The sequence below is a fragment of the Mauremys reevesii genome, linkage group 2 (assembly GCF_016161935.1).
Source record: "Mauremys reevesii isolate NIE-2019 linkage group 2, ASM1616193v1, whole genome shotgun sequence".
Lineage (NCBI taxonomy): Eukaryota > Metazoa > Chordata > Testudines > Geoemydidae > Mauremys > Mauremys reevesii.
The window spans coordinates 38,749,828-38,776,663 of record NC_052624.1 but is presented as its reverse complement, the minus strand read 5'-3'; the positions used below and the strand labels follow the sequence as shown (position 1 = coordinate 38,776,663).

At 42.4% G+C, this 26,836-nt stretch overlaps 1 protein-coding gene across 1 annotated transcript in view; it reads left to right on the top strand.

The window, feature by feature from the left end:
• MALRD1 (MAM and LDL receptor class A domain containing 1) overlaps positions 1-26,836 on the top strand; it is a 476,497-nt gene that overhangs the window by 107,099 nt on the left and 342,562 nt on the right. Inside the window, exons 8-13 of the mRNA XM_039526296.1 lie at positions 2,809-2,966; positions 11,389-11,481; positions 13,053-13,257; positions 17,379-17,525; positions 21,116-21,225; positions 25,991-26,164. Of these exons, the coding sequence (XP_039382230.1) occupies positions 2,809-2,966; positions 11,389-11,481; positions 13,053-13,257; positions 17,379-17,525; positions 21,116-21,225; positions 25,991-26,164 (887 nt within the window). The remainder of the gene's footprint in view (positions 1-2,808; positions 2,967-11,388; positions 11,482-13,052; positions 13,258-17,378; positions 17,526-21,115; positions 21,226-25,990; positions 26,165-26,836) is intronic.

Below are 26,836 nucleotides of genomic sequence, written 5' to 3'. Positions count from 1 at the left end.
AGTGTAATGAAGCCTCAAAAATTTATTGTAGGAAGGTTCAAACTTGCAAATAGAGCTTGACTAAGCTTTAGCTTGTGATTTTGATCAAAGCTTCCACTACCATAAATAGGAAGGGGTAGGAAACTAAATTACGGAGTCCAGGTCTAGATAATTATATTTATAAAGAAAGAATTGCCTATAGGATTTGAGTAATCCTCATTTCCTGGTATTCTTAAATTTAATAAAATATTTTCTGACCTTGGATGACTTTTTATTTTTTGTGTGTGTTGCTTCTTTGCTGCACTGGTTCTGTTACTTTATTTCTCCTAGTTTTTCTAAAGTTAGTTCTTTCAGAGTTTTTTCTCCCCTTTAACCTTATAGTTTCTGTCCTTACTGTATTTTATCCATTACCAGATTTTTTTTCTTTTTCGTTCTCTAAGCCTACACAACGCAGCATATGGCTCCCATAGTTATTTCTTCCTAAAAAATATCACAACAGATTCTACACCTTGGTTTAAAATAAACAAATAACAAACCTCACAAGTAACTACTGATGCAAATCCAATCATGTGTATGTCGTGAAAATGGCCCAAATCATTAAAATATATGTTATTTTCCCCAGATTTTTTCTTAAATTATTTCAGCAGTGAGAGGAGGGTTTTCAGTAGACAGAATTTCCAAAGCTGCTACTTGCCACTTCCTCATAATCTTGTAGGTCAAGGCCTTTTAAAATTTAGTTGAGAAGGGCATTTATATGAACTCCTTTCAGTGTCTATTATTTCCTTTTTGCTATGAATGTAATGGCCTTATACTGTACATCTGTCCCCTTACAGTAAAGTTTAAAATGTGTTTTAACACACTTTTCTCCAGTTTCCTAACAAAGCTTTGTTTGTTTAGTGGTAGGAACACACAAATCTGTCTAGTCCTATTCTGAAAGTGTTTCCATCAGTACTTGTTTATCATGTATCCATGCAACCCAATCAAAACTCTAAAATAAGAACCAAACCCTTTCCTGTGTTGTACTGATAAGTAGGGAGAAGAGAGCCTAGGCAGATGTTTTCCTCCAGTGCACTGTCTAGTAGTATGACTGGAGTGACTGGAGTCCTCGAGAGACCACTTAGAGTAGGATCCAGATTTCCCTAGGTGACGTGATCTCTTGGTGCTAACCATGCTCAGATCCTAGAGGGTAGGCTGAAATGTGTATCATACCCTTCCCTCTTACCTCTCTTGAAATGATCTGTAAATGTAACTGGGAATGCATTCCCCTTAGCTGCTTAGTGTGGCAGACCTGAGTTCAAATCCCTGCTCCACATCAGGCAGAGGGGGGGGACTGAATCTGAGTCTCCATATCCCAGCTGAATGCTCTAACCACAGGTCTAACAGTTATAAGGGAGGCACCCGCCAATCCCCGTTTGTTTGTTTTTTTAATCTAGCCTTTCATTTGCTTTGCTTTTATGTTAAAAAAAGTTCCTGACAACAAAACAAATTAGTTCATTTCAGGTTCAACAAGATATTTTGTTGAACCTGAAATGAAACCTTTAATGACTTTTTTGATTTACCAACATTTTTCACAATTTTCCAGTTGGGGTTGTTGAACCAATTTTCTGAAAGGCCCAGCAAATGAAAAAATCAGTTATTTGCCCAGCTCCAGATGTAATGTTATCAGCTGTAGGATTCTGAATTCAGTTGAAGAATGGGCACAAGAAATTCGACCGTTAATTTATGGCTGATTTCATAGTGTAATAGTCATAAAAATATAGATGCTTTCTGAATCTGCATAGATGTATTTTTTGGTGATATTGCCATTTCTATGGAGGTTAGGCTCTGTGATGAAGAGGGATAGCAAGCACTGTATTGCATTATGGAATCCTAAATAACAAGTGCAAAAGAGCAGCAATAAGGTGGAGTATGTGGCCTTTTTACAAAATCTACTGTAAACCTTTTTTATGAAATGACATTTCCCCCTTTTATGTTTCAAGTGTTCCAGGAGTAAGGTCTAAATTTGAGATCAAAATTATATTTACAGAAGGTGAAAGTGACTTAATAACAAACAAGGATGTCATGAAATATCTTAACTGGGAGCTGCAGAAAATAGCAAAGTATCCTGTGACTCATGAGGAAAAAAAGCTATGCTATAGCTAAAACAGGTGTCTTGTCTTTTTATTTCTGATAGATAAAAAGAGACTGTTGAGGACATAAGATATTCTTTTAGGCCTCTGTAGGAACACTTTTATGAGGGGCAGCAGGTCAAGAAAAGCCCAAATTGGTTTCCTGCTTCAGATGGAAACACAGTGTGCTGCTGACACTTTGGTGTACACATAAGCTCTATACAGATCTTACACCTCATGGTGTTTTCTGCAGGAGGACAGAATTTTTTCCCCCTTATTTCATTCTTTAGCAGATTTACTGTAAAATATATTTACTAGAAACATGCTGGGAAGGAAGAAAGACAAACTTCAGATAAAAGCCAACAATGATTAGGTATGGAATGACTGAAAATGTGAAGAAGCTAAACAGAATGTGGGACAAGTTGTGGCCTGAGACTATTACTGTCTGAAGTAACAGCTTTAGGATAGCATCAGCTGACACCAGTATTTGGGTGCATAGGGTTGTAGTATAAACAAAATCATTATAGCTTTTTTTATAAGAAATTCCCATCAATTCAAGTCATGTCATTTCATAATTTTAGAACAAGACAACCAGATCCTGGTGTTGAAACCATTAGTTGTCTTTTTGATTACAGAAACCCAGTATTCATATTTTTAAGGACTGAGGGAAAGAGGTGTCTTGTTAAATGGTACACTTTTTTTCTTTTCTTTTTTTTTCCAGGCCATTATGTGTGTGTGACAGCTAATGACAACACATTATACAAAAGTGCTTATCTTAACAGCTCCATGTATCACTGCTTTGGCAAGAATTGCCATTTTCAATTTTATTACTCCATGACAGATAGCAGTGTTCTCAAAGTGGTACTGTATACTAATAAGGTAAGGAGAAAACTTTCATTAATTTTCAGACTGTAAAGAAATGAAAGTCCTGCTCTGGTCAGTCAAAAAACCAGGAAGCCTTTGTTCAACAAACTTAGTATGTGTTCATACCCCACAATTAGGGACAGACTGGGGGCCAGATCCTCAAATGGTGTAAATCACTATAGCTCTGTTGAACGTCATGGAGCTGCACTGATTTAAACCAGGGGAGGACCTGGCCACATGACTTTTAAATCCTAGGATGTACTTTGATTGTCTCAGCCAGAATATAAGGCTTTCTGGGATTTCCAGGGAGCAGACGACAGCAGCACCTGTGGTGCCCTTTAAAATGATGTAATGTGTGCTTCCCTCCATGCTGGGCTAGGTCCCTTTGGGGAAAGTGATGCCACCTGCGTTGGTAGCTGGAGGCTCAGACTGTGCCTGTCCCCTGTGCAGAGGCAGTAGAAAGCAAAGATTCTTGCATCAGACATCCACACAAAGTTGGGAGCAACTCCTGCACCAACTGGTCACATTTTTTACTTCATTCTTTAACAGTTACCTTTTTCCTGTGATAAGCAATCACAACAAATAACGCTGGGTGCTAACTTTAATGTCAAACTACATTATAAATACTGGCTCACGCTCCTGTACTGTTCTGTTTGACCCCACCTCATCTGTAACGAGGACACATTCTGCAGTTGGGATTCCACTGAAAATCCCTAGAAAATCTCTCCCTTGTAATATTCCTGTCAAAGAACTTAATATTGATGCTACTGTACAATTACTCACTCAAGGCATGAGCACCGCAGCTGGTCTCATTAACTCGTGGCTCTCTATATTTTAATGATGGGACTAAAGAAATTAAATTGTCACCCGACACAGCAAGTATAATAAAGGGGGAGAGCTTTGTCATGCTGCATTCACAAGGCTTGCATATGAAATAGCATTGCCCAGTGGTGGTGTCTCGTGATCTGTGGGGCTGTCTTCACATACAGCGCTGCAGCAGCACTGGTGCAACTGCACCATTGTTGCGCTTCAGTGATGATGCTCCTGTGCCAATGGGAGAGTGTCTCCCATCAGTGTATTTAATCCACCTCCAGGAGAGGTGATAATCACATTGATGGTAGAAGCAATCCTGTCAACATTGTGCGGTGTATGCAAAGGGGTGGAGGTGGTGGTTGGTGTAACAATGTTGCTTGGGGCTGTGGATTTTTCACACCGTTGAGTGATGCAGTTATACCGAAATAGGTCTGTAGTGTAGACCTGACCTGAATATAGTAATGGGTAGCAGGAACTCTTGAATGTTAATCCTAGCTCCCCCACAAACTCATTATGTAGCCATGGGTAAGGCACTAGATCTTTTCTGTCTCATTTCCTTATCTGTAAAATAGGGATACTAATATTTATCTATCATATGGTGTTGTATCAGGGTACTGCAGTGTAGTGAGCATTCCAGGCCAGGATTTAGGAAGCCCCTACCTGCTAACACTAGACACAGAGTCTGTGTATTCCCATTTATATTAATTCCAACAGCGTTCCATCTCCCTGCCATCCATGGATCTATCAACTTCAGTAGATCTTCTCATGTACTTAAAATTATGCAAAAGCTTAAGTGTTTTGCTGGATTCGGGCTTCGTTATTTTTAACTGGTTTAATTTTTCTTTTTTTTTCTCCCTGCTTAAGGGAGAGAATAGGGGAAGAAGGACAGAAAGGTCAGTCTCCAGAACACAGGGAACTTAATCTAATTAATTGATAATAGGCTCATTGATATGCACACTCAAAGATATTTTATCGACAGTCCCTATATCAATTTGACCTACTCTGGTTCCACAATTTATCTTGTCCTTTTGATGTTCTAATTATTGCATTATTCTTACAGTCAAAATGTATTTACTGTATGTGAGTTTAGTAGGAACTGCCATGAGCTGTTAATCACATTGAAAGACTCTGCATAAAAGTCCCTTCAACTTGGCAGCTTACTGCCTAATATTTAAGGTGGGGGAAACAATCCATACTCAGTGCTATTCAGACATTTAAGCCTGGTCTAAACTACAAACTTAGGTCGACATAAGCCACGTTAAGTCAATCTAATAATGTATGTGCTATGCTATTGAGTACCTTCCACCAACCGAAGTGGCCTGTAAAGTTGACTTCTGTACTCCACCTCCGTGAGAGGTGTAGCGCTTGATTCGACATCCATGGGAGAACATGGGGATAGTGTAAACAGTGCATTGTGTAATTCAAATGAATTGGCCTCCAGGAGGTGTCTCACAGTGCTCCGCTGTGACTGTTCTAGAGAGCACTTTCAACTCCACTGCATGTCAGCCAGTTATGCAGAAAATAGCTGCTCCCCTGTTAAAGCCCTGGGGACTTTTGAATGTTCATTTCCTGTTTGATCAGCATGGAGCGCTCACCAGCCCAGCTGATAATGGAGACTCAAGGCCGCAGATTCACTCCAGCATGGAGTGCACATAAGGTGGTGAATCTTATTGCTGTGTGGGGAGAAGAGTCTGTGCGGGCCATGCTCTGATCCAGCAGAAGAAATGCTCACATCTATGCCAGGATTGCATGGTGCATGAGGGAAAAGGCTACCCCAGGGACACACAGCAGTGCCGCGTGAAAATAAAGGAACTTCGGCAAGCATGCCAGGAGACAAGGGAGGTGAACAGTTGCTCTGGTTCTGCCCCACAGACATGCTGCTTTTATGAGGAGCTGCATGCGGTTTTCAGCAGTGACCCCACCACTACCCCAAAATGCTCCGTGGATACCACCCAGGAGCCCCGGGCTACCTCAAGCAACAATGAGGAGGACGTTGTTGACGAGGAGGAGGAAGAGGAGAATCTAAGGCAGGAAAGTGGAGGATCCATTCCACTTGACAGCCAAGAACTGTTTTGACCCTGGAGCTCATTCCTTCACAGGACCAGTTGGTGGCAGAGTGTGATGCTGGGGAAGACACCACATTTCCAATCAAACTGTAGGAGTTACATGTTATTGTTTAATATAAACAAAGAAGTGGATGTAATAGGTATCGGTGGTCACTCCAGCTATGCAGAGGGTGCTCTCAGAAAAAGACAGTTTATATGCATGGGCCCGGGAATCCTCCATGGAGATCTCTAGGAAGCTTTCATGGAGGTACTCTACAATCCTTTGCAGAAGGCTTCTGGGAAGGCCTGCCTTATGTCATCCACCACGGTGGGACACTTTCATGTGCCACTACAATATTAACTCTGCTGGCATCATTGGAGTGCACAGCATTGCAGCATAAAGACCAGGTCTCTACCCAGATGCTTGCAGCATCTGCTCCCTTGCTGCCTCTGTTACCCTCAGGAGAGTTATATCGCATAGGGTCACCTATGGGAAACAGGGAAGTTTTCAGTGCTAGCCATTAAACTACAAATAATTCAACAAGTAATCTGCCCTCTGTTTGGTGAAATCTGGGTCACACAACCACGCTTTCACAAACGTGCATGGTTGTGGTTGCAAGCAACATTGAAGAAAAAAAAAGGGCGGGGGGGGATGGCTTTCAGTTTGCCTCCCTCCCCACCCAACCCAAGCCCAGTGCCACTTTTATAAAAAAACAAACTATTTGGAAGGCTTTACATTGGTGCCTGTCCTCAAGCACCATCCAGTTTGCTAGGGGAAAGGAGGCTTTTCTCAAGTTCCAACCTGTGATCCCAAGGATGTCTTCACAAAAGCAGCAGCACAAGACTTCTTGCCCATGCCTTGTGGCCTTACTCACCATGGCTGGAGCAGCAAACCAGCTCTTGCAGTAGCCAGTGGTTGTGATTACATTGTGGCTTGCAGTGAAGTGTATTGAGAGGTGATTTTTTAAATAAAAAAAATGAACCTTGCACCAGAAAAAATGAATGAGCTGTCAATGCTACCCTTGTGCTTTGCATTTCTTGCAGCTGAAACCTTGTCCGTTGGTACATCTTCCACACTGGGGACAGAGACTTTCCTAGAGTAGAAGACAGAAAAAGAAGACTTGGGAGGACATGTTGAGTGAGTTAATGCGTGCGTTCGAGAGTGACAAGACAGAGCCCAGCACATGGAGGATTACAATGTCCGAGAACCTGGACATGGACAGGGAAGACAGGAGAGCATGCACAAAACAAGACTGTGCCATGCAGGAAGAGATGCTGCGGATTATGAAGGAGCAATCTGATATGTTGAGGCATCTGGCTGAGGTTCAGGAAAGGCAGCTGAATGCTAGAGTCCCTTTGCAGCCTATGTTGAACCTGCTGCCATTTTCGCCCGGTTCTACATCATCCTCCCCCAAAGTCCTATGAGGTGGTTGTGTGTGTGGAGGGGAGTTCGGTATCCCTTGCACTCAACACCAGAGGAGGCTACAAGATCTGGAAGGCACCCATTCCCACACCTTTGTTTCTTATTACAGTGCATCTGTAAGCAAGCTTTCCTTGTTTCTCCCTCCACAGTGTTATCAGCCCTTTTGCCCGAGGTTATCTTACTTTTCTTTGCTGTCTCTGTGTGTTTGTGAGCATAATAAAGCTTAATAGATTGAGGAGAAAAGGCTCTTTATTCATTCAACACGTGGTGCTTGGTGGGTGTGGAGTTTACAGGTCAGAAAATACAATGGAGGGGACAGTTTGGTAAGGAACAACACAGATAAGTGTCACATTGCTCTGGCTCATTGCTGAAACTGGTATTCAAAGCCTCATGGAGACGCAGAGCTCCTTGATGTGCTCTTCTTATTGCCCTGGTGTCTGGCTGCTCAAAATTGGCTGGCAGACGATCTGTCTCAACCCCCCACCCTGGCGGAAACTTTTCTCCCTTTGTTTCACAGATATGATGGAGCACACAGCAGGCAGCAATAACAATGGGGAGATTGCTTTCACTGAGATCTAACCTAGTAAGCAAACTGTGCCAGCAGCCTTTTAAACATCCAAATGCACATTCTACCACCATTCCGCACTTGCTCAGCCTATGGTTGAACCGCTCCTTACTGCTGTCCAGGCTGCTTGTGTATGGCTTCATGAGCCAGGGGAGCAAGGGGTACGTTGGATCTCCCAGGATCATGATTGGCATTTCAACATCACCAATGGTTATTTTGCGGTCTGGAAAGGAACTTAAAGATGCACGTGTCATGCATCTTTCCCGACCATCCCATGTTGATGTCAGTGAAACGGCTTCAGTGATCCACCAGCCCTTGCAACAACATTGAGAAATACTCCTTTCAGTTTATGTACTCTTTGGCAAGGTGGTCTGGTGCCAAGATAGGGATATGCATTCTGTCTATCTCCCCACCGCAGTTAGGGAACACCCATTATGGAAAAAACATTCTCTATGTCCTGCACATTGCCCAGAGTCACTACCCTTCTTAGCAGAAGTCTGTGGATGGCCCTGCAAACTTGTATCACAACAAATCCCACGGTAGATTTATCCACTCTGAATTAATTCCTCACTGACCAGTAGCAGTGACATTGCAAGCTTCCCCAGAACTACCGCCACCTGCTTCTCCACTGTCAGAGCAGCTCTCACTTTAGTATTTCTGTGCTTCAGGGCTGGGGAAAGCTCTTCACAGAGTTCCTGGAAAGTGGCCTTATGTGGTCAAAAGTTCTGCAGTCACTGCTTGTCATTCCATAGCTGCATAACGATGGGGTACCACTAGTCAGTGCTTATTTCCTGGGCCCCAAAACAGCAGTCAACCATGTCAAGGTGATGTGTGACTGTCACTAGAAACTGTGAATTGCTCCACTCTATGTCTTCCAGCAGGGCTGCTTGCATGGCATCACATTGTTCCGTGTAGTGTATTGTGTATTGGCTCTGTAAATATTGCAGGATAAGACGTGAGGTGTTTAATGCTCACAATAACAGTGTAAATCTGAGTAGGGTCCATGCTTATCATGCTATGGCGTCCACATGGGTAACCCAGGCTTACGAAAAAAGGTGTGAAAAAGGCTTGTTTTTTTTGCTTTTGATTTCAGGGAGGGAGGGAGATAAGTGCATCATAGCATGCTAACGCCATGTTCCCATAATCACCCACACCAATATTTTGGTCCCGTAAGGCATTGCAAGCCCAACCCAAAATTCCACTCGGCTATGTGCACTGTGGGATAGCTACCCACAGAGCTTTGCTAGTGCATAGATGCAAGCCCTGCTAGTGAGGATGCACTTTGCCAACACGATGAGTGTAGTGTGGACACGCAAGATCGACTTTCTTAAATCGGAGGCTTGATGTCAACTTACATGAAGTCGACTAATTTTGTAGTGTAGACATGTACTAAGGCTATATCTATACTACAGACATTACAGCAGCGCAGCTGCAGCACTGTAAGGCCTCCTGTGTAGCCGCTCTATGCCAGTGGGAAAGCTCTCTTTCACCGACATAATCAACTCTCCCCCTGAAACGAATGGCGGTAGCTCCCGCCAACATTGTGCTATCCACACCAGCGCTTTTGTTGGTGAAACTTATGTCGGTCGGGGTGCGTGTGTGTGTTTTTTCACAACCCTGATTGACAAAAGTTTTGCTGACATAAGTGTTAGTGTAGACAAAGCCTAAGCTCTTGATGAAAAAGAGCAAGTGTTCAAAATTTGCCACAAAAAAAATGAGCCACAGAAACATCAGGAAATTTGAATGGTTCCTCGTGTAAAAGCCAGCAAAGCTGTTGAACTGCAGGGCAATGTTCAAAAGGAACTGACAATTAGATGATTTCTTACTAAATTACATTTTTTTAATCCCTAAAACTGAGTGCAGAGTGTTATCCAAGGCTGGATCACTGGAAAAGAGGAAAGATGAAATTACAAAAGCTCTTAGCTTGCCAACAGAAAATAGAGCTTTTCATCTCTGAATCAGGTTCAATATGGCCTATATTTAGAGACAGCAAATTGATCCCATCTGATGACTCTTGGGTGTCTTAGGTGGCTGATGTGAAATGAGGAGGTCTCAGTCCAGTTCTTAGAGGACAAGTGTATGCATCATTAAAGCTATCGTCATCCTTGCTAGCCATCTCAGCAGAGGCCAAGGATTGAATGGACACTGCGATTCTCTTATCCTGCAGATCAGGAAACCTGTTCACAGGATGAAGTAGAGAAACTTACATTTCTGTCCGTTGCACATAGAGAAGGACAGAGAAAATATTGTTTAAACCGCTCCCTCCAATGTGCACAGCACCTATCTCAATACATTCAGAGATAATACAGTGATAGTACTTGCCACTTGTAGATTGCCTTCCACTTTAAGGCATTTAGAATCATTAATATCATCCTCAACTCCGTAAAATAGATGAGCACCATTACCCCAATTTACAGATTGGGAAACTGAGACACGTAGATAATAAAGCCCCACTCCTGAAAAGATTTACAAATATGCATAACTTTAGGCATTGTGTCCCATTGCCTTCAGTTGGACTACTCACTGTGCATAAAGTTAAGTTCCTAAGTCTTTGTGGAATTGGAGACTAACTGACTTATTTAAGCTCACACAGGAAATTTGTGGCAGAGTCTGTCAGTCCTGCCTCCAAATCATGTGCTTTCACTGCAGAAGTTGTATCCTCTAGAAGTAAAACTAGGACAAAGGGGTTGAAGCCTTTTCCCTCTTGAAAATTAAAAGAACTGAGCAGTAACTGATTGTGTTGTGTGCAGATGTGATAGCCTGAACCCCAAAAGAGTGCTTTTTCTTGCAGGTTAATTTTGTTTTTCGGGATATCAGTCTGAGAGACTGAGACACCAGCTCATCAAAGGCAATACTTTTAAAAAGGGTTTTCAGAAATATTTTAAATGATTCATAGCTTTTACCTATCACAGAGAAGAGGCCTGGTGAGGAAAGAACAAAAACAGCCAAAAGAACATTTTATTTTTGGAGTGATTTTGCTTTATTATATGGTTTACAAAGCAGGTGGAGAGAAGGCAGTAAAAGATAATTTAATTCTTAACCTTCCATTAGGTTTATATGTGAAGGCATGTCCTCACCCACATGCACTGAAGTATCTTCAAATGTTCAATAACATTTACAAAAAACTCCCCTGCAGGCATAGTGAAAAATGGTCCCTTAGTCATCCTGGGGGGAAACAAGTATTTGTTCCATATTACTCACTGAAATGAAAGTAGCAGTGGGGTGGGGGTGGGAGGATAAGTGCAGTCACCACAGCTGTGTATATGAGTGCACCTGTAGAGAGATGTCAAAAATGATTTTTTTAATTTTTATTTGTATAACTGGAGTTCAGAAGGAAATAGTTCAGGGAAAAGATATGGTTATCTCTGCCAACTCTAAATGCCTCTTACTCCCATCTCTCCCTTGGAGTCCAGGCTGGAAGAGTAATGTAAAGATTACAAATAAAAACATGCAGTCATGTTTCCTCATGGAAAGTGACAGGGCAGACAGGAAGTTCTGGTTGTGGTATGAAAAGAGCAAGGAGAAAAAAAGTCCAGATAACTCATAGGGAGATAAACTTTTCTTTGTAACTTCTTATTCTACATATGACAGGAGGAACAAGTACTGTGGGAAACCAACACATCAACTAACAATGAGTGGGTCAGAGCAGATGTGCAGGTGCCAGCAAGTCTGAAAAAATTAAAGGTATGAGTGAAAAAGGCAAGCACTTGTCTTCTGAAAATGCATAATTTTTGTTATTGTTTTTAAAGCTTCTTGGAAACTAAGATAACTTACTAAATCATGTTTATTCTCAATGGCTCTCTGATTTTAACTGACTGGGTGCAACTTAGGCTCTGGTTATAGTTCCACAGAAAACAATCTAACAAAGCACTTCCTGCAGCCAGTAGCTTTAAATACAAATGTGTAAAAGATGTATCCCCATACAGTAGTCAGCTTGGCCCTGATTCTTCTCTAACTTCTTACACCATTTAACACTAGTGGAACTCCAGTAATTTCTGTGGAGTTACTCCTGATGAACACCAGTGTCAGTGGGAGGAGATAGCCCCATTTGATTCTTTTGGTTCAAAGAAGAATGCAAATTTTTCCAGTATTTAGTTCTTAAAATCTTCAGTGAATTATTAGGTCTCTCTTCTAATTTTGTTTGAGTAATATTGTATTTGTTCTGGTATTTTATACAGTAAGTAAGGTATTTGCAAACCCCATCAATTAAAAAAAAAGACTTCTGGGAAAAGAGAGAATATTTGGTTACTGAAAAGTATCTAAACAATCAGTTTCCCTAGTCTTTAGGTGTACTAGAATTTCATGAGCAAACTACAACAAACCCTTTACATTGCATAGATTATGTGCCAAGGAAACTGTAAAGAAAACAAAGCTGAATTAAGCTGAATAAAGAACAAGGCTTATGTCCTATGGGTTATTACATAAAAAACAACAAACAAAACCCCCACATTGAATTTGTACTCAAAAGTTAGGAAATGCCAGAATTAAGGTTGCCTGTACAACCTTATTTTGCGCCCCTTGTGCATACGCATTATCATAGGTGCCAACTCTGTGGGTGCTCCTGGGCTGGAGCACCCACGTAACAAAATTAGTGTGTGCTTAGCATACACCGGCAGCCAAGCTCCCCCCAGCGCCTCCCACCCACTGGCAGCCCTGCTGAGCTGTTCTGCGGCATGCAGGAGGCACTGTGAGGGAGGGGCAGGAGCGGGGATGGGGTGTGCTCGGGGGAGAGGGTGGGAAGAGGTGGGGTGGGATGGGGTGGGGATTAGGAGGAGGAGTTGAGTGGGGGCAGAGCCTGGGGTGGAACAGGGTTTGAGCACTCCCTGCGTAGAGAGGAAGTCAGTGCCTATGTGCATTATGATCGTCTTTAATTTCACGATAACATACAATTTTTTCAGCATAGTCCTCTACCTGTGGGGTAACTGGTAGCTCTGAGGCATGGAGGAGCTGCATCTTATTAATGAAACAGTTGTAAAAATAAAAAAACAATTAACACGGGCAATACATTTTTCTCTAGCCACACTCTTGGAAGCAGCTGAACCGTTAAAATAAAATTCATTGTGAAGCAGACACCCAGCATGGGAAATTTCAGCCTAAACAGTTTGTTTGGCAAAGATATAAGTAGCTATAATATAAGAGTCTTATAAAGAGCAGCTACCTGTACCATCTATAATAAATCCTTTACATTTTGTGAAAGAAAAATCCCTGTTTTCTTTTGTCAGTTCATATATTTTAACCAATAACAATTCTCACAGCTTGTGTTTGAAGGAACTATTCAGAGCAGGACAGGGTTTATCTGTCTGGATAACCTCCAGTTCTCAGACTGGGCAACAGAATCACCGGAGCTCTGCTCCCCAGAGGAGATCACCTGTGCCAATAGCCAGGGTGTTGCCAGTGGATCAGCCTGTGATTACCAGCTGGACTGTTCTGATGGAAGTGATGAAGATCCAACATCTTGTTGTAAGTCAGGGGTCGGCAACCTTTCAGAAGTGGTGTGCCGAGTCTTCATTTATTCATTCTAATTTAAGGTTTCGTGTGCCAGTAATACATTTTAACATTTTTAGAAGGTCTCTTTCTATAAGTCTATGATATATAACTAAACTACTGTTGTATGTAAAGTAAATAAGGTTTTTAAAATGCTTAAGAAGCTTCATTTAAAATTAAATTAAAATGCAGAGCCCCCTGGACCGGTGGCCAGGACCCAGGCAGTGTGAGTGCCACTGAAAATCAGCTCGCGTGCCGCCTTTGGCACGTGTGCCATAGGTTGCCTACCCCTGTTGTAAGTGAATTAAGTTGTTCTTTATAAAGAGAGGATGCCAAAAAGCACTGTGGTATAGAAGGATAACATGCTGTCATTCAGTCAGAGACCGATGAAATTAGAGAAAAATTCAAATTTTAGATGAAATTAGAGCAAAATCTAAACCCAGATTTAAAAAATATATATATACCTAAGAGATATATAAATAATTGGAGATAAGTCTGAAACACAAACATCATACAAATCTCTGTGCCCCTCCAAACTATTTAGGATTCATTATCTGGATCTGAATCTTGCTGCTGGGGCCTAGATAGATAGGAGTAGATAGATAGGTGTAGAAACAAGTGGAAAGAAAGATGGTGTGATCAGTTATAAAAAATTTTACACAATCTTGTAAATCATCCAAACCTTCTGGATGAAAGCTGCTATATAAACAAGGTACTATTATTATCAGTTTTCTATCCAGTTCTTCTCTAGTTATTATACAAATGTTCAAGGGAATATTTTCCCCCCGCTGTCAGTGGCTCTGCCGATACAGGGCTTAAAGCCTTGGCAGCGCCTTAATGTTGGCTGTGTACCGGCATGTACTGACAGCCACTTTCTTACTGGTACACCGTATCGTCCCGTACCGGCTTACTTTCACCTCTGGACCTAAGCACACATTAAATAAAAATGGAGTTAAGATAGAACCTTCTGGAATTCTACCTGAGGTGGTTTTTCTGTCATTCTGTAAAATATTTAGTCAGCATTAGCACTGTCTTGATTCCATATAGACTCTTAAAAAAGGGAAATCTATATCCAGATTTAAAATCCAAGCAGTGAAGACAGCCTATTGTAGTAGAAAGAAAGAAAGCTTGAAGCATGGGCCTGGTGCCTGGGGCCTGAACTAAAGTCAGCAAAAGTTATGCTATGAGCAACAGTCAGGCCATGTCAAAAGCAGATGCTTGCCTGCAAGCCAGTGTCCAGTACACAAACTTGGCACCAGTATTGCTAGCATTACAAAAACACACTGAATAAGTAAACACCAGTATTCCACCAGGCCAGCACAAGAACACCCCAACCTAGCACAAGACAAAATGATTTGACAAAAGTGATGAATAGTAATATTTTGCCTAAAATCTTAGGAGTGAAAGTACAAAGACAGGTGGTGAATAGGAATGTTTTGTCTGTAACATCAGGAGGAAAGTACAAGGGGAGGTAACAATAATGTCATAAAACGCGTAAGGTAATACGTAAGCTGTTGATCCTAGATTGTTTGTCTATAAATGTTGGAATATCTCACCTTAACCCTTTGTCCAGCCTAGGAAAGTCCTGCCATTGACTGAGCTGCATCCATTGTCATGGACACACATGTCGTAGTATCCTTGTAGAGTCTGCCGGGTGCTATTACCATGCTTTGTTGACAATAAACCTGGCCAGGCACCTTTGCTAATTAAGTCTTGTGATCATTGGGTAGTTCGATTGAGGTCTGCTGTGCCAACTATCTGAGCAGAGCTAGGGCAGCACACAAAACACACACACACACACAGCCGAACATCTAACACCACTTATGTAATTAAACAGGGATTTTAGGTTTGGACAGGTCTGTCCCTTACAAGAGGAGACTTCTGGCTAATGTATAAAGATTCTAACACTTGGATAATGCTATACAAATAGTAATATCCTTGCACAGTCACTTACTATGGAAAGTCTTTTTGATTAGTACCGTGTAGCCCATGCACTGTGAGCTTGTCCACATGGACATTAGTGCATGGCAAGTCAGGGTGTGAATGTACAGTGCACTAGCCTGCTGTTCACTAAGTTATCATGTGGACCCTGTTACCACATTCAACTTGTGTAGTGTACTTGAGCTGCTGCTGTTAGTACTCTTAGTGTGTTGTTGCAGGGTCCACATGGCCAATTATTGTGTGGCAAACTAGTATGCTATAGATTTAAACTCTGGCTTGCTGTATACTAGCTGACTGTGTAGACAAGTCTACAGTTTCTCATGCAGAAGATCTTTGCCAGGATTTGGAGGAGGCGGGTGGGAGGGGGCAGAGGAAATAGATATTTGTTTAAGTAAAGCAAATCTAAATGCATTCTTCTTTTTTTTTCATACTGCCCACATCAAATGACTGCCTAAGTAAGCATAATGCCTAGGGATCTGGGTATTTAATTAGTACACAGCAAGATAGCTTAAACTGGATAGCAATTTGCATACTCTGCTTTAGTGTATTAGCAATTGAAGTCTAATTAACAAGATACCTTGTCAAAAGCCTAAGCATTTCTTAATTAGATAAATTTAATAATATAAGGACCATCTTTAACTAATATACTATAGCAAATGGGGACCAGTGTATTAGATTAAAATTAAATGTGCATTGTAGATCTAATTCAGTGGTGCTGATTTAAGTGTTTTGTTTCTTAGCATAGGACTTATCAGTAGTTGGGAGAGCCTTTGTCTGCCTAGTGTGAGGAATCTTATTGCTGAGTCATGTGAGCAGAGCAGAACTCTATTTTATGTTTGCAAACTGTGAAAAGCAGAGCACTAAATGTAATCTGGAATGATAGTTGCATGATGTAATAAATGCTTTTGGATCTTTGTCACAGCCGTGTACAATCCCTCAGGGCCACTCAGAGGATTCCGGGGGCCTGGGGTCTTCGCCGGCGGGGGGTCCTTCCACTCCGGGACCCGCGGCCGAAGTGCCCTGAAGACCCGCGGCGGGGGCCTCCCGCCGCCAAATTACCGTCGAAGCGGGACCCACCACCGAAATCTTCAGCGGTAATTCGGCAGCGGGGGGCCCCCACCGCGGGTCTTCAGGGCACTTCGGCGGAGGGTCCCGGAGCGGAAGGACCCCCCGCCGGAGAAGACCGGGAGCGGAAGAAGCTCCGGGGGCCCGGGCCCCGTGAGAGTTTTCCGGGGCCCCCAGAGCGAGTGACTGACCCCACTCCAGGGGCCCCGAAAAACTCTCATCGGGTCCCCTGCGGGACCTGGGGCAAATTGCCCCACTTGCCCACCCCTCTGGGCAGCCCTGCAATCCCTACAGTACTTTCCACAACTGTGATAAATGCCCTAAAGGATTTAGAAAGGTATAATACATTTCCAGGTTGTTGTTCTGTGCTTGAGAAGAAAACTTTGATAATGTATTATACTAATAAATTATTTAATTTGGCTATAATTCCAGAGATAGTGCCTTCTTTAAGTTAAGTAGAAAATTGAGAGAGTGCAATGTTGTTATACAGCCAGTGTTGGTCTAATCTGAAGCCATTTGGACAACTTGATTGCAGTTTAATTGCCTTGTATGTTTTGGGTAAAATTTTCTGGTGTCTAAGTGATTAAGGAGCCTAAGTCCCATTTTCAAAAGTGACTTAAGCACTTAGGCCTTAAGTTCCATTGACTTTCAATGAATCTAAATCATTTAGGCCCATGAACATTTTACCATACATTCTTAATGAGCTTTCTCCTGTAAAAAGTTTTCCTTTTTAGTGATTTCAGGAAGTATTTGTAACTACTTGCAAATGAATCACCTGTTGACAGAACTCCATTAAGATTTCACCTTTAAAATCAAGAACTTCTTAATTAATACAGGCTTTTCTTCTTAGAATTGCGTGTATCACAACTGAGGATGGACAAACTTGTTTAGCATGTTACATACACTTTTAGAACATTGGTTATTCCCCCTCGCATCCCCCCAGAAAAGTGATTCAGATTGCAATAAACATACCATTCGTTCTTTTTTTTTTAAATATAGGGCAGACTAGTTTGCACTTGAGGAGAATAAGAGTGACAATTCCAGCATAAAACTGTTATATATAATTTTCCTTATTCTTGTGCTTACAATAGCAAATTATACTACGTGTAACTTTGAGTCTGATTTTTGTGGATGGAAGCCATTAAACACAGAAGATGCTAAGTGGAATATAATAAAAGGAGAGACTTCCAATGACACAAAACTTCCTAACAGAGATCATACAACCAACAGTGAACACGGTGAGCCTCTCTTGCATAGTTTCCCTTCTAAAAGTGAATTTTAATGCTCATGAATGATGCCTCACTGACAGCACTGGAGACTAAAAACTACACAATATATGTAACATGGATAGCATCCGTACAAGCTTATTCCCTCTGTCCCCTTAATGTTCCTCAGCTGTGCTCTTCCTGAGAAGTCCCCAGAGAAGTCATTGGAGTTTAGTTTCTATGCCTATACCATGATTAATTTCTTTGAGACAGCCAGTGAGGTGCTAATTAATGCTGGCTGTAATGTTGGTTTTGATTACTTGAGCTCTTGCTCGTTGGACAGAGACAGCCAACTTCTTTCATGTATACAGTTAACCACGATTATATCCAGTATTCAGACATGTTATAACAGACAGAGCCTATTATTTTAGTTATTTCTCAAGTAAATTTTCCACTGAAGCCAGGACTGCATCCACAGTAAATAATTTAAACAGTTTTCTTTTTCTACAGTACAGGCACACTGATCACTTCTGCTTGGGACAGGCAGAGCATGTGCAATATCCTTTGTATTGTTCTCTACCTCAGTCAGCAGCTATCTCATTGCTGTTGTGCAGTGTGTTCAGCTGAGGAAAAGGAATTTAAATAAAGAGGGCCCATTTGCATTCTTTTGCAAAAGTAAAATGCTTTTACAAAGCATTGTGCAATACTGAAAACATCTTACATGATAACCTACAGTGTCAAGCATTCTGTGATTGCAGCATTATCAAAATATAGGATTTATTATGCACTGTCCAGAGGAGAATAGACTAATTCAAAGCCTGACCACCTTTAGGGCGTGTTCCAAGACCAATTTTGGATAAAGCTTTCCCACTACTATTGAAATGAGTTTTTAAAAAATATTAGACATATATTACATACAAAAAATACTAAAACCATATTAATATTGCAAAAGTCAAGCAATCAACAATTAGGAAAAGCCAGAATTTAGGTCACCTGTGCCACCTTAATTTGGCTCCCTTATGTGTATTCATTATGATACAGTCTTTAATTACGTGATCCATACTGTTCTTTCCACAGGATCCATGCCTCTTTCTGGTTACAAAGATGGGCAAGCTCACTTAATGAGCAGCTCTTCAATATTTCATTTTATTTCATTTCAGTACGTGGTCCCACACATTATTTCCTGCACTCGATTCAAACCCTGCTGAATTAAGAGGCACAACATAGAACTTACTGCCCAAGAAAAGGATGCTGAGGAGTTTTGAAGCCACCTTTGTGCACTCCTAATCCGGGGGGGGGCTGGAGGAGTCCCAGGCATAACCTGGTCAGTCTTGGGAGCCTGATTAAGTTAAAACAGCCTCCTCAGGCTACCCTATGAGTTGCAGAGATGCCCATAATTCCTGCCATGCTGTGGCCCCACCTTAACAGATCCCTCCTAACCTCAGCCCCATCCCGACACTCCTTATGGCTGTCCATCACCATGCCTGCATGGGGGAGCCGCCCCTGGTTAGATATGAGGATTTTAGGGCCCCCTTACACTACTCTGACCCTTTTAAACAGTGTAAAGGGGCTGGAGTGGGGAGGGGTGAGGATCTCGCTGGTAGTTCTCCATGTTTCTTCAGTTCAGCTGGGTAGATTCACTCCTGATTTATGCCAGCTCCTGTCAGCATTTAGCAGGAGGTAGGGTCCCTCTGGTTGCAATAATTCTGCCAGCAGGAAGTTATAGATGTGAGATATGGCCACAATTTCCTTCTGCGGGGGGAGGGGAGCAGCACACCTAGAGCAGTGAGTAATGCTGGCTCAGGATAGGATGTGTCCTCCACAACCTCTGCTGGCAGGGCTACTATGGAGCCTCACTTACAGACTGAAGCTGTCCCCCATGAAGTACCAGAGAAAACACTGCCTGCTTATCCGTAAGGATGGCTTCCCTGATGCTGTGGAGAGTAGCAGGCTGTGTTTGTTCAGGAAGGTGCGCCTGGCACCTCTCTGTACCAACCGGGGTAACTCTAAACCTGTATATAATTGTGTATGTCATTAGTCACTTAGGGGGGGATCAAGCCCTCTGCTCCATTCCCATGGATCACTGGGGAAATGGCTACTGTGCATAATTGTGCCAGCACAGTAACTGATTTTCTAAGATACAAGGCGATGAGTGTAATATCAGTGGGCAAGAATGAGCCCTTGGTGTTACTTTGCATAGACTTTCATGAACAACTTTTCAGTATTCAATGAAGGCAGCATTGATGGCTCCTAAAATGTGCAGCTTCAGGGGCCCTTGAAGATGTTTATCCTTTCCTACCTTTGTCTTGAGCACATCTGTTCTAGTTCCAGTCCAAAGGCAGTTAGTTTGCCAGAATTCAGATTAGATCTTTAATTAAGCTTTCATCCCCACTAGCACAGACAACAATGTCAAGCCTGTGGACCCCAGGAGAAAATATAGCTTATTTCATTGGTTCACAACATTGTTAACATGCCTAAACACTGCTAGGCTGCCGTGGGAATTTGTTAAGGATAAACTGAATGCTGTACCTAATCTGAATTTCATTGAATTTTGATTCTAAACACTATTTACATCACTATTTAAAACCAATTAAAGTGTGTCTTTTGGAGCTCCCAGATGAGGTCTGTATTTTTTTTTTGATCTCCCAGGCTCTCAGCAATCCTAGTGGTGCACCCTACCTGCACTCTGAGAACTGGACCCATTCCAGAAGTGGGATGTGGAGAAGTGGGATAGCTGGGCAGCTGTAGTGCTTGACAGAGAGAGAGAGAGAGAGAGAGAGAGGTCTGAAGTTTTCTGTCTGAGAAAGGCAGATGCAAGAAGAACCTCTCTGGAGAAGTGCTGGACCCCAGCATTTGACCTTTCTTTGTAGATGTCCAGTGGTTGCACCCTCAACAGTGGCCTCTGAGCACTTTCAGGCACAATGATGGGGAGATCCTTAGCCTTGACTCCAAACCGCAGGGGCGGCTCTAGGATTTGCACCGCCCCAAGCAGGGCGGCACGCCGCGGGGGGCACTCTGGTGGTCGTCGGTCCCGCGGCTCCTGTGGACCTCCTGCAGACATGCCTGCAGAGGGTCCGCTGGTCCCGCGGCTCCGGTGGACCTCCCGCAGGCACGCCTGCGGATGCACGTCTGCAGGAGGTCCAGCAGAGCCCCGGGACCAGCGGACCCTCCGCAGCCATGCTTGCGGGAGGTCCGCCGGAGCCGCCTGCAGCCCTCCTGCGGGATGCCGCCCCAAGTGCGCGCTTGGCGCGCTGGGGTCTGGAGCCGGCCCTGCCAAACCGCCCAGTCACATACCCTTTAGAGTGTTGAGTGCTGCTGGAGTCACTAGTTTCTTCTTCTCCCACATGTCCCCCTCCCTTAGGACTTCCCACATGGGACCGCTGGGAGTAGGGGAGAGAGCGCCCTACACTCTCACCCTATCCTTTCAGACTCATACAGGGGCAGCCAAAATTTCCCTCGTGATCTATGAAGCACTAATGGAAGAGAATGCTACTCCAGTTGTTAGAATAAATGAAGATGTTCAACATGCATGAGGAGATCATTAAGGAAAGGCTAGTTCTCTCAGATAAATGTTCACCATTGTGGGACAGTGTTTCTAACATTTCATTTATTTTATTTTTCAGGATCATTCATTTATTTTGGAGGATCACTGCAGGCAAACACGAAACCTGTCATGTCCCACCTTGGGAGTCCTATCCTTACTAAGCTGTCCTTTGACTCTGCCCATTGTCAGGTAGCTGTTTGGTATGAATTGTGATCACTTCATGTCCTCAGGTGTTGTGTGGTGCTGCTAAATGCTGTTATAGTTGCTGTGGTTGAAAAATTGGCTGTATGTCAGTAGTGGAGCAAGTGATCATTGGGCCGGATTCTTTATTCTGGCTAAGATTAATGTATGAGCATGGGGATGGGCTAGCTGGAGGGGTAGAGGGCGGGACACACAAAGTTTTCCTTTTGCTTGATGTCTGGGAGCTGGCCAGTCTCCAGTCTAGCTTAGAGCAACCTCAGCCCATTCTACTTTTACACTGGGGCTACTCTCCTAGAGACTGTGGACAGCCAAGAATAGCCCTATCCATTCCCTTGGGAGTTAGCCTAGCACACCTCCCACATCACAGATTGGCATAGAGCCTTTCTGTCATCTCTTCCCCAGCCAGGAAATCCCCTTACACTGACATCTCCATGGTGGGAGTTCCATTACTATCTGTATAAATGTCTCAAGACATTGTGAATCATGCTGAATGTTAACTGAGGGGTGTTCAGTCCCACACCACATATAAAAAATACCCTAACATTTTAATTGAAAATAATTTGAGGTGGATGGGTTTTGTATGTTGATCAATGCAGTGTTTGACACATCGTCAGTATGCACTAAGCACATCATAGTCAATCAACTTGCACAACCTGGGCTCAATCTTGCAGCTATGCAGGGGAGTACAAGAGCAATTAGCAGGAGGAAGAGGAATGAGCTGGCAAGGAGGACATATAGGAAGCAGGCAGTGAGAGAGAAATCAGCAGAGTTGACAGTCAGGAGTTAGGCTGGTAGAAAAATGAAAAAACAATTTTGTGAGAAGTTTTGGAAATTTGAAGGGTTTGAAACTGAACTTTTTTGGTTTTGTTTTTTTCTTCCAAAAATGATCACAACATATATATTTTTCTTAATTTTTGAAATATTGAGGTTCCCCCCCCCTTTTTGCCACAGAACACAGAAAACATTGTAATAACAATAAATATTGTGCAGGTTTTAGTGGGAGAAGGGAGGGTTTCACCCCTCCCCCAATCCCTAACTTTTCAAAACTCTTTACACTTTTGGGAAATTATAGGGTCACAAAGTTACAATATTTCATTTTTCCTTTTGCCACTGTGTAACTTTTCTAAAGTTGAAAAGTTAGAGTGGAAAAAAAGAAAGTTGTGAAAACCTCCAAAATCCTAAACATCATTCATTCTATTGCATTCACTGGTGAAAAAGGCAAAAAAAAAGTGAGAAGATAAAATGTCAAAATTTTGACTTTTTTCAATTTTATGAAAAACAAAATGAAAATTTCAAGATGAAATACATTTTTTTTAGGAATTTTCTGTTTTGAAAAGTAGAAGAATGTCAACAAAAAATAATGGTTTGCAATGGGGTGTTAGGGAGAGAGTCTCCCTTATTTCTCATACTGAAGGAATCCTACCTCAGCTGGATCTAGGGATTTTAGAGCCTGTTTATGCCAATCTAATGCTTTCACCTGTCTAAAAGGGGCTAGAGTGAGCATGAGGAACTCCCCTTTTAATTCTTGCAACTTTACAGAGTGCAGCAAATCAAATGAAAACCATTTTCTGAGCATCTGTAAAGCATTGCCAGCATACTGCCCCTGCAGGAATTCCTGGAGGCATGGTGTCTGAGATGGGCAGGGTGTCTCTCAGAGCACAGGGGAAGAGCAGGTGCTAGATATATCCTTTGGAAGGTTCAGCTTGCACTTCTCCTTGTGTGGGGCCAGCCTGCCCGCTGGTGCTGTGTCGGAAGAGGGACCCTGCTCCGCCATCTTCACAAAGTTTGGTGTGACAGATGACATGAAACTCACAGAACGCTAAGCCCCTTTTATACAAGAACTGGGATTGTGCGCAGCCACTGTACATGGAAGCTCCCAGGACCCTCTCCCCATCCCTACTTTACACACCGATGTGTGGCAAGGCATAAGAGCCCTTCCTTCCCCTGCGTTAAATTTTAAAGCCTGCTAATATTTTCAACTAAAATGCTAATCCTCCTAGACTTGCTCCCACCAGTGTTTACAAATGATCCATCTTTAGAGCAGCTTTCCTCCAGAGAGGTAGCAAGTGACAGTATTGCACACCAACAACTTTAGGACATGGTTTAATTTACAGTAGGGAACTAAGGTTGAACAGTTAGCAGTGAACATTAATTTATAAAATTGTAGAAAGCTTATGAAAGCCCAGCTGGTTTGGTTTCTCCTTTGTGAGACTTTGATCAGAGGCAGATTACTGTTTTGTGGGGCACTGGGCCAGAGAAAATGGGGGCCACTCCCCACGCCTTCCGCCTGCAGTTCCCCCTGCACTCTACCAGTGTTACTGCCGGGGAAATGGGGTTGGGGCGCAGGTGCTTGCCCCGTTCCGCCCAGGCTCAGGTGAGTGGCAGCTGGCAGAGTGCCGCTGCAGAGGCCCTGCCCCAGTTCAAGAATTCAACGTGAGAGTACCCTGTGACTAAAAGGCCATGATATAAGACTGACAAACCCACATGTGAAGGCTTTGCTGTAGGGTAGCTGAGCGAAGGTCTTGCTTATACTTTGTGTTGGTCTTTCTCTGTTAATAAATAAGACCCTCTGAAGGGGGAGCCTCTTTAGTAACTGAAGACCTGCTTGGACTTATTTAGACCCTGGGGGAGAGGAAATCAAGGCAGAACTCATCCAGATCTCCATCTTTGACAGCAAGGGGGCATAGAGGGATGGCCTGCACCATGACAGTCCTGTTTCCCTGAACACAGTGGGAAGAAACAGGCAGTTTTCTTGCTTGCTGTTTCCCAGCCTGTCTTTCTAGACATTGCTCTGCTCAAAAAAAGCGCTCTCTCTCTCTTAGCTTCCTCCCAGGACTGCATTCACACTGCTTCTCCTCCTGTCTGCTTGCATTCTGGTCCTGTCTGCTGCTGATGATACACATAGCTGCAACTAAATTAATGCCCCAGACCCTGTATACTCAACCAGTCCATACTTCCACCTTTTCATGTTCTCTGTATGTATAAATATCCCCTGTCTGTGTGTTCCATTCTATGCATCCGAAGAAGTGAGCTGTAGCTCACGAAAGCTCATGCTTAAATAAATGTGTTAGTCTTTAAGGTGCCACAAGTACTCCTGTTTTTTTTATTGTCCCTAAGTTAGTTCTAGCTCAGGCCTTCCTGTGCAGCCCAACACTTTAGGCAGTGGCATCTATTAATTCAGCTGTCTTACTCAGAAAGGGGCTTAACTGTTTCTTCCATTTAGGCGATGTCTACACTATAGACTTCTGCCACCATGGTTGTGCTGGTCAGGGGTGTCATGAGATGTGATCCCTGACAGACATAGCTATGCTGGCAAAATCTCCTTGTGTACATACAGCTTACGTGGGCAAAACTGTATTTCTGCTGGTATATCTTATTTTGTTTGGGAGAACTGGAATAAGCTCTACAGGTGAAAGTTCAGTTTTGCCAGTATAAGCTGCGGCCATACTAAGATCACTTTGCTGGCATGGTATACCAACATAGCTATACTGGCAGAGTGCTCCTAGTGTAGACCTGGCCTTAGCCTGAATGAAAGATGGTTACCCCACCCATCAGCTTCAGTGAGATCTGTGATTGCCTATAGATCAAAGACAGACTTGCTGGCAGCCACCAACCCTCTCCAGTACAAGAGTGCTATGTAGTAGTTAACCTAAAATGGTTTGAGTTCTTTACATTTTTTTCCTTATAGCCTGTAATTTAAGAATAGGTAAATTGGAGAACATTTTCTATGTAATCCGACGATCCAAGGAACACTGTCGAAACTCAGCACAAAGGATGGATAAAGAACTGGAAAAGAGACTGTTTAATAGCCAGTTATATTCACCAGCTGAGTATCCCTTCATTTGCATTCAGTGATTATCAACTATCTAGGGCTTGCAGTGAATGGAGAGTTTTGCAGTTGGGGGATTCTAGCTTTTCAGTATCTAAAAAAATGGAAAAACTTATGAGAAGAAATAAGACAAACGTAGTTTCTTTGAAAATTGTATTTCTCTCCAGTTCTTGTGATCAGAATGGTTTTCAGAATACTACTTAATGAAACTAGGCCAGGATATATGAGCCAACAATCCTAGTATTACAGTGCTGTCTAGAGGGCTAAAGTCTTCTGTCTTGGTTTCTGTGCCTGCCACACCAGTCTTTCCAGCTGCTTCAATCCTGTTGTCCCCTCTTCCCAAGCTTTGATCCTGCACTTGCATTTCAGGGAACCGGTAGGATAATTTTAAAAAAAAATCCTCTCCCATAATTTTCAGCCCCTGGAAGGTTTATGGGATTGTTCCTAAAAACTGAGGATCAGATGAAGACTGGGGATGCATGTGGTATTTCATGGTTTTACATCATTCTCTGACTTTCCTTAAGCCTGGCTTAGTCTGCCTTTTCAGGTATTTCACCCATGTCTCAGGGTACAGTTTTGAAAACAAAAATTATTTTTCGTGGAGCTCCCTGATGGGAGCCCCCAGTGAAGTAAGGGAAATCATATATAGATGTCTATAGGTTATGATGGAAATACATTTTTTAAATCATAGTTACATATTTGTAATGGCTTTACCTTTTTGACACAAATTGCCATCCTTTCGGATCCTATATGTTCAAAGTGTGTTTCCTGTATGCCTGCTGCATTTAGACCTGTGGTTATGTACACAATACAGTGACACTGCATATGCAAAGCTAGTTTATATTATAATGATGTAAATCTATATTGAAATTGCTGTATGTTGGCAATCTCTCCAACACATTTAATAAATATTTCTTTCATCAGATAATATTTTGGTATCAGTTGTCTCAGGATTCCCAGCTCTCTGTCTTTAAGAGAACCATCCTTGGTGAGGATTTGCAAAAAATAGGTGACATGACAGGTTTGTCCAAGAGGCAGTGGACTAAAGCAAAAATTCTTATAGAAAGCAAACCTGAGGAAATGTCACCACCTTTCCAGGTAACTGTATTGGCAATTATATTTATTTTGTGTACAAATAGTTATTCCAATATGGCTTTTAGAATTAATTTATTCCCATAATTTAAAATAATCTTTACTTACACTTTTATAAAGAATTCCTTTAAGCTTTTTCTATAGATGTGGAAATAAAAGAGGAATGTCAAGTTTCAGAAGTTTATGCATTAAAATCACACATTTATGATGAAAATGTGATGTGCAGTATATTAAAAAAAATGGGATGAGTATTTGTGATACAGTTGTGGAAAAAGCGTATATCATTCTGGGGTGTTCTAATAGGACTGTTGTAAGCAAGATATGGGAGTCTCGCTCTATTCAGTACTGTATTTGTGAGGCCTCAGCTGGAGTACTGTGTCCAATTCTGGGTGCCACACTTTAGGAAATATATGGACAAACTGGAGACAGTCCAGAGGAGACAAAAACATGGTAAAAGGTTGAGAAAACCTGTCTTATGAGGTGAAAAAAGTGGGCTTGTTTAGTCTTGAGAAAAGAAGACTGGGGGCAGGATTTGATAGGTCTTCAAATACGTAAAGGGCTGTTATAAAGAAGATGGTGATCAATTGTTTTCTATATCCACTAAAGGAAGGACAAGAAGTAATGGGCTAAATATGCAGCAAGGAAGATTTAGGTTAGACATTAGGAAATACTTTCTAA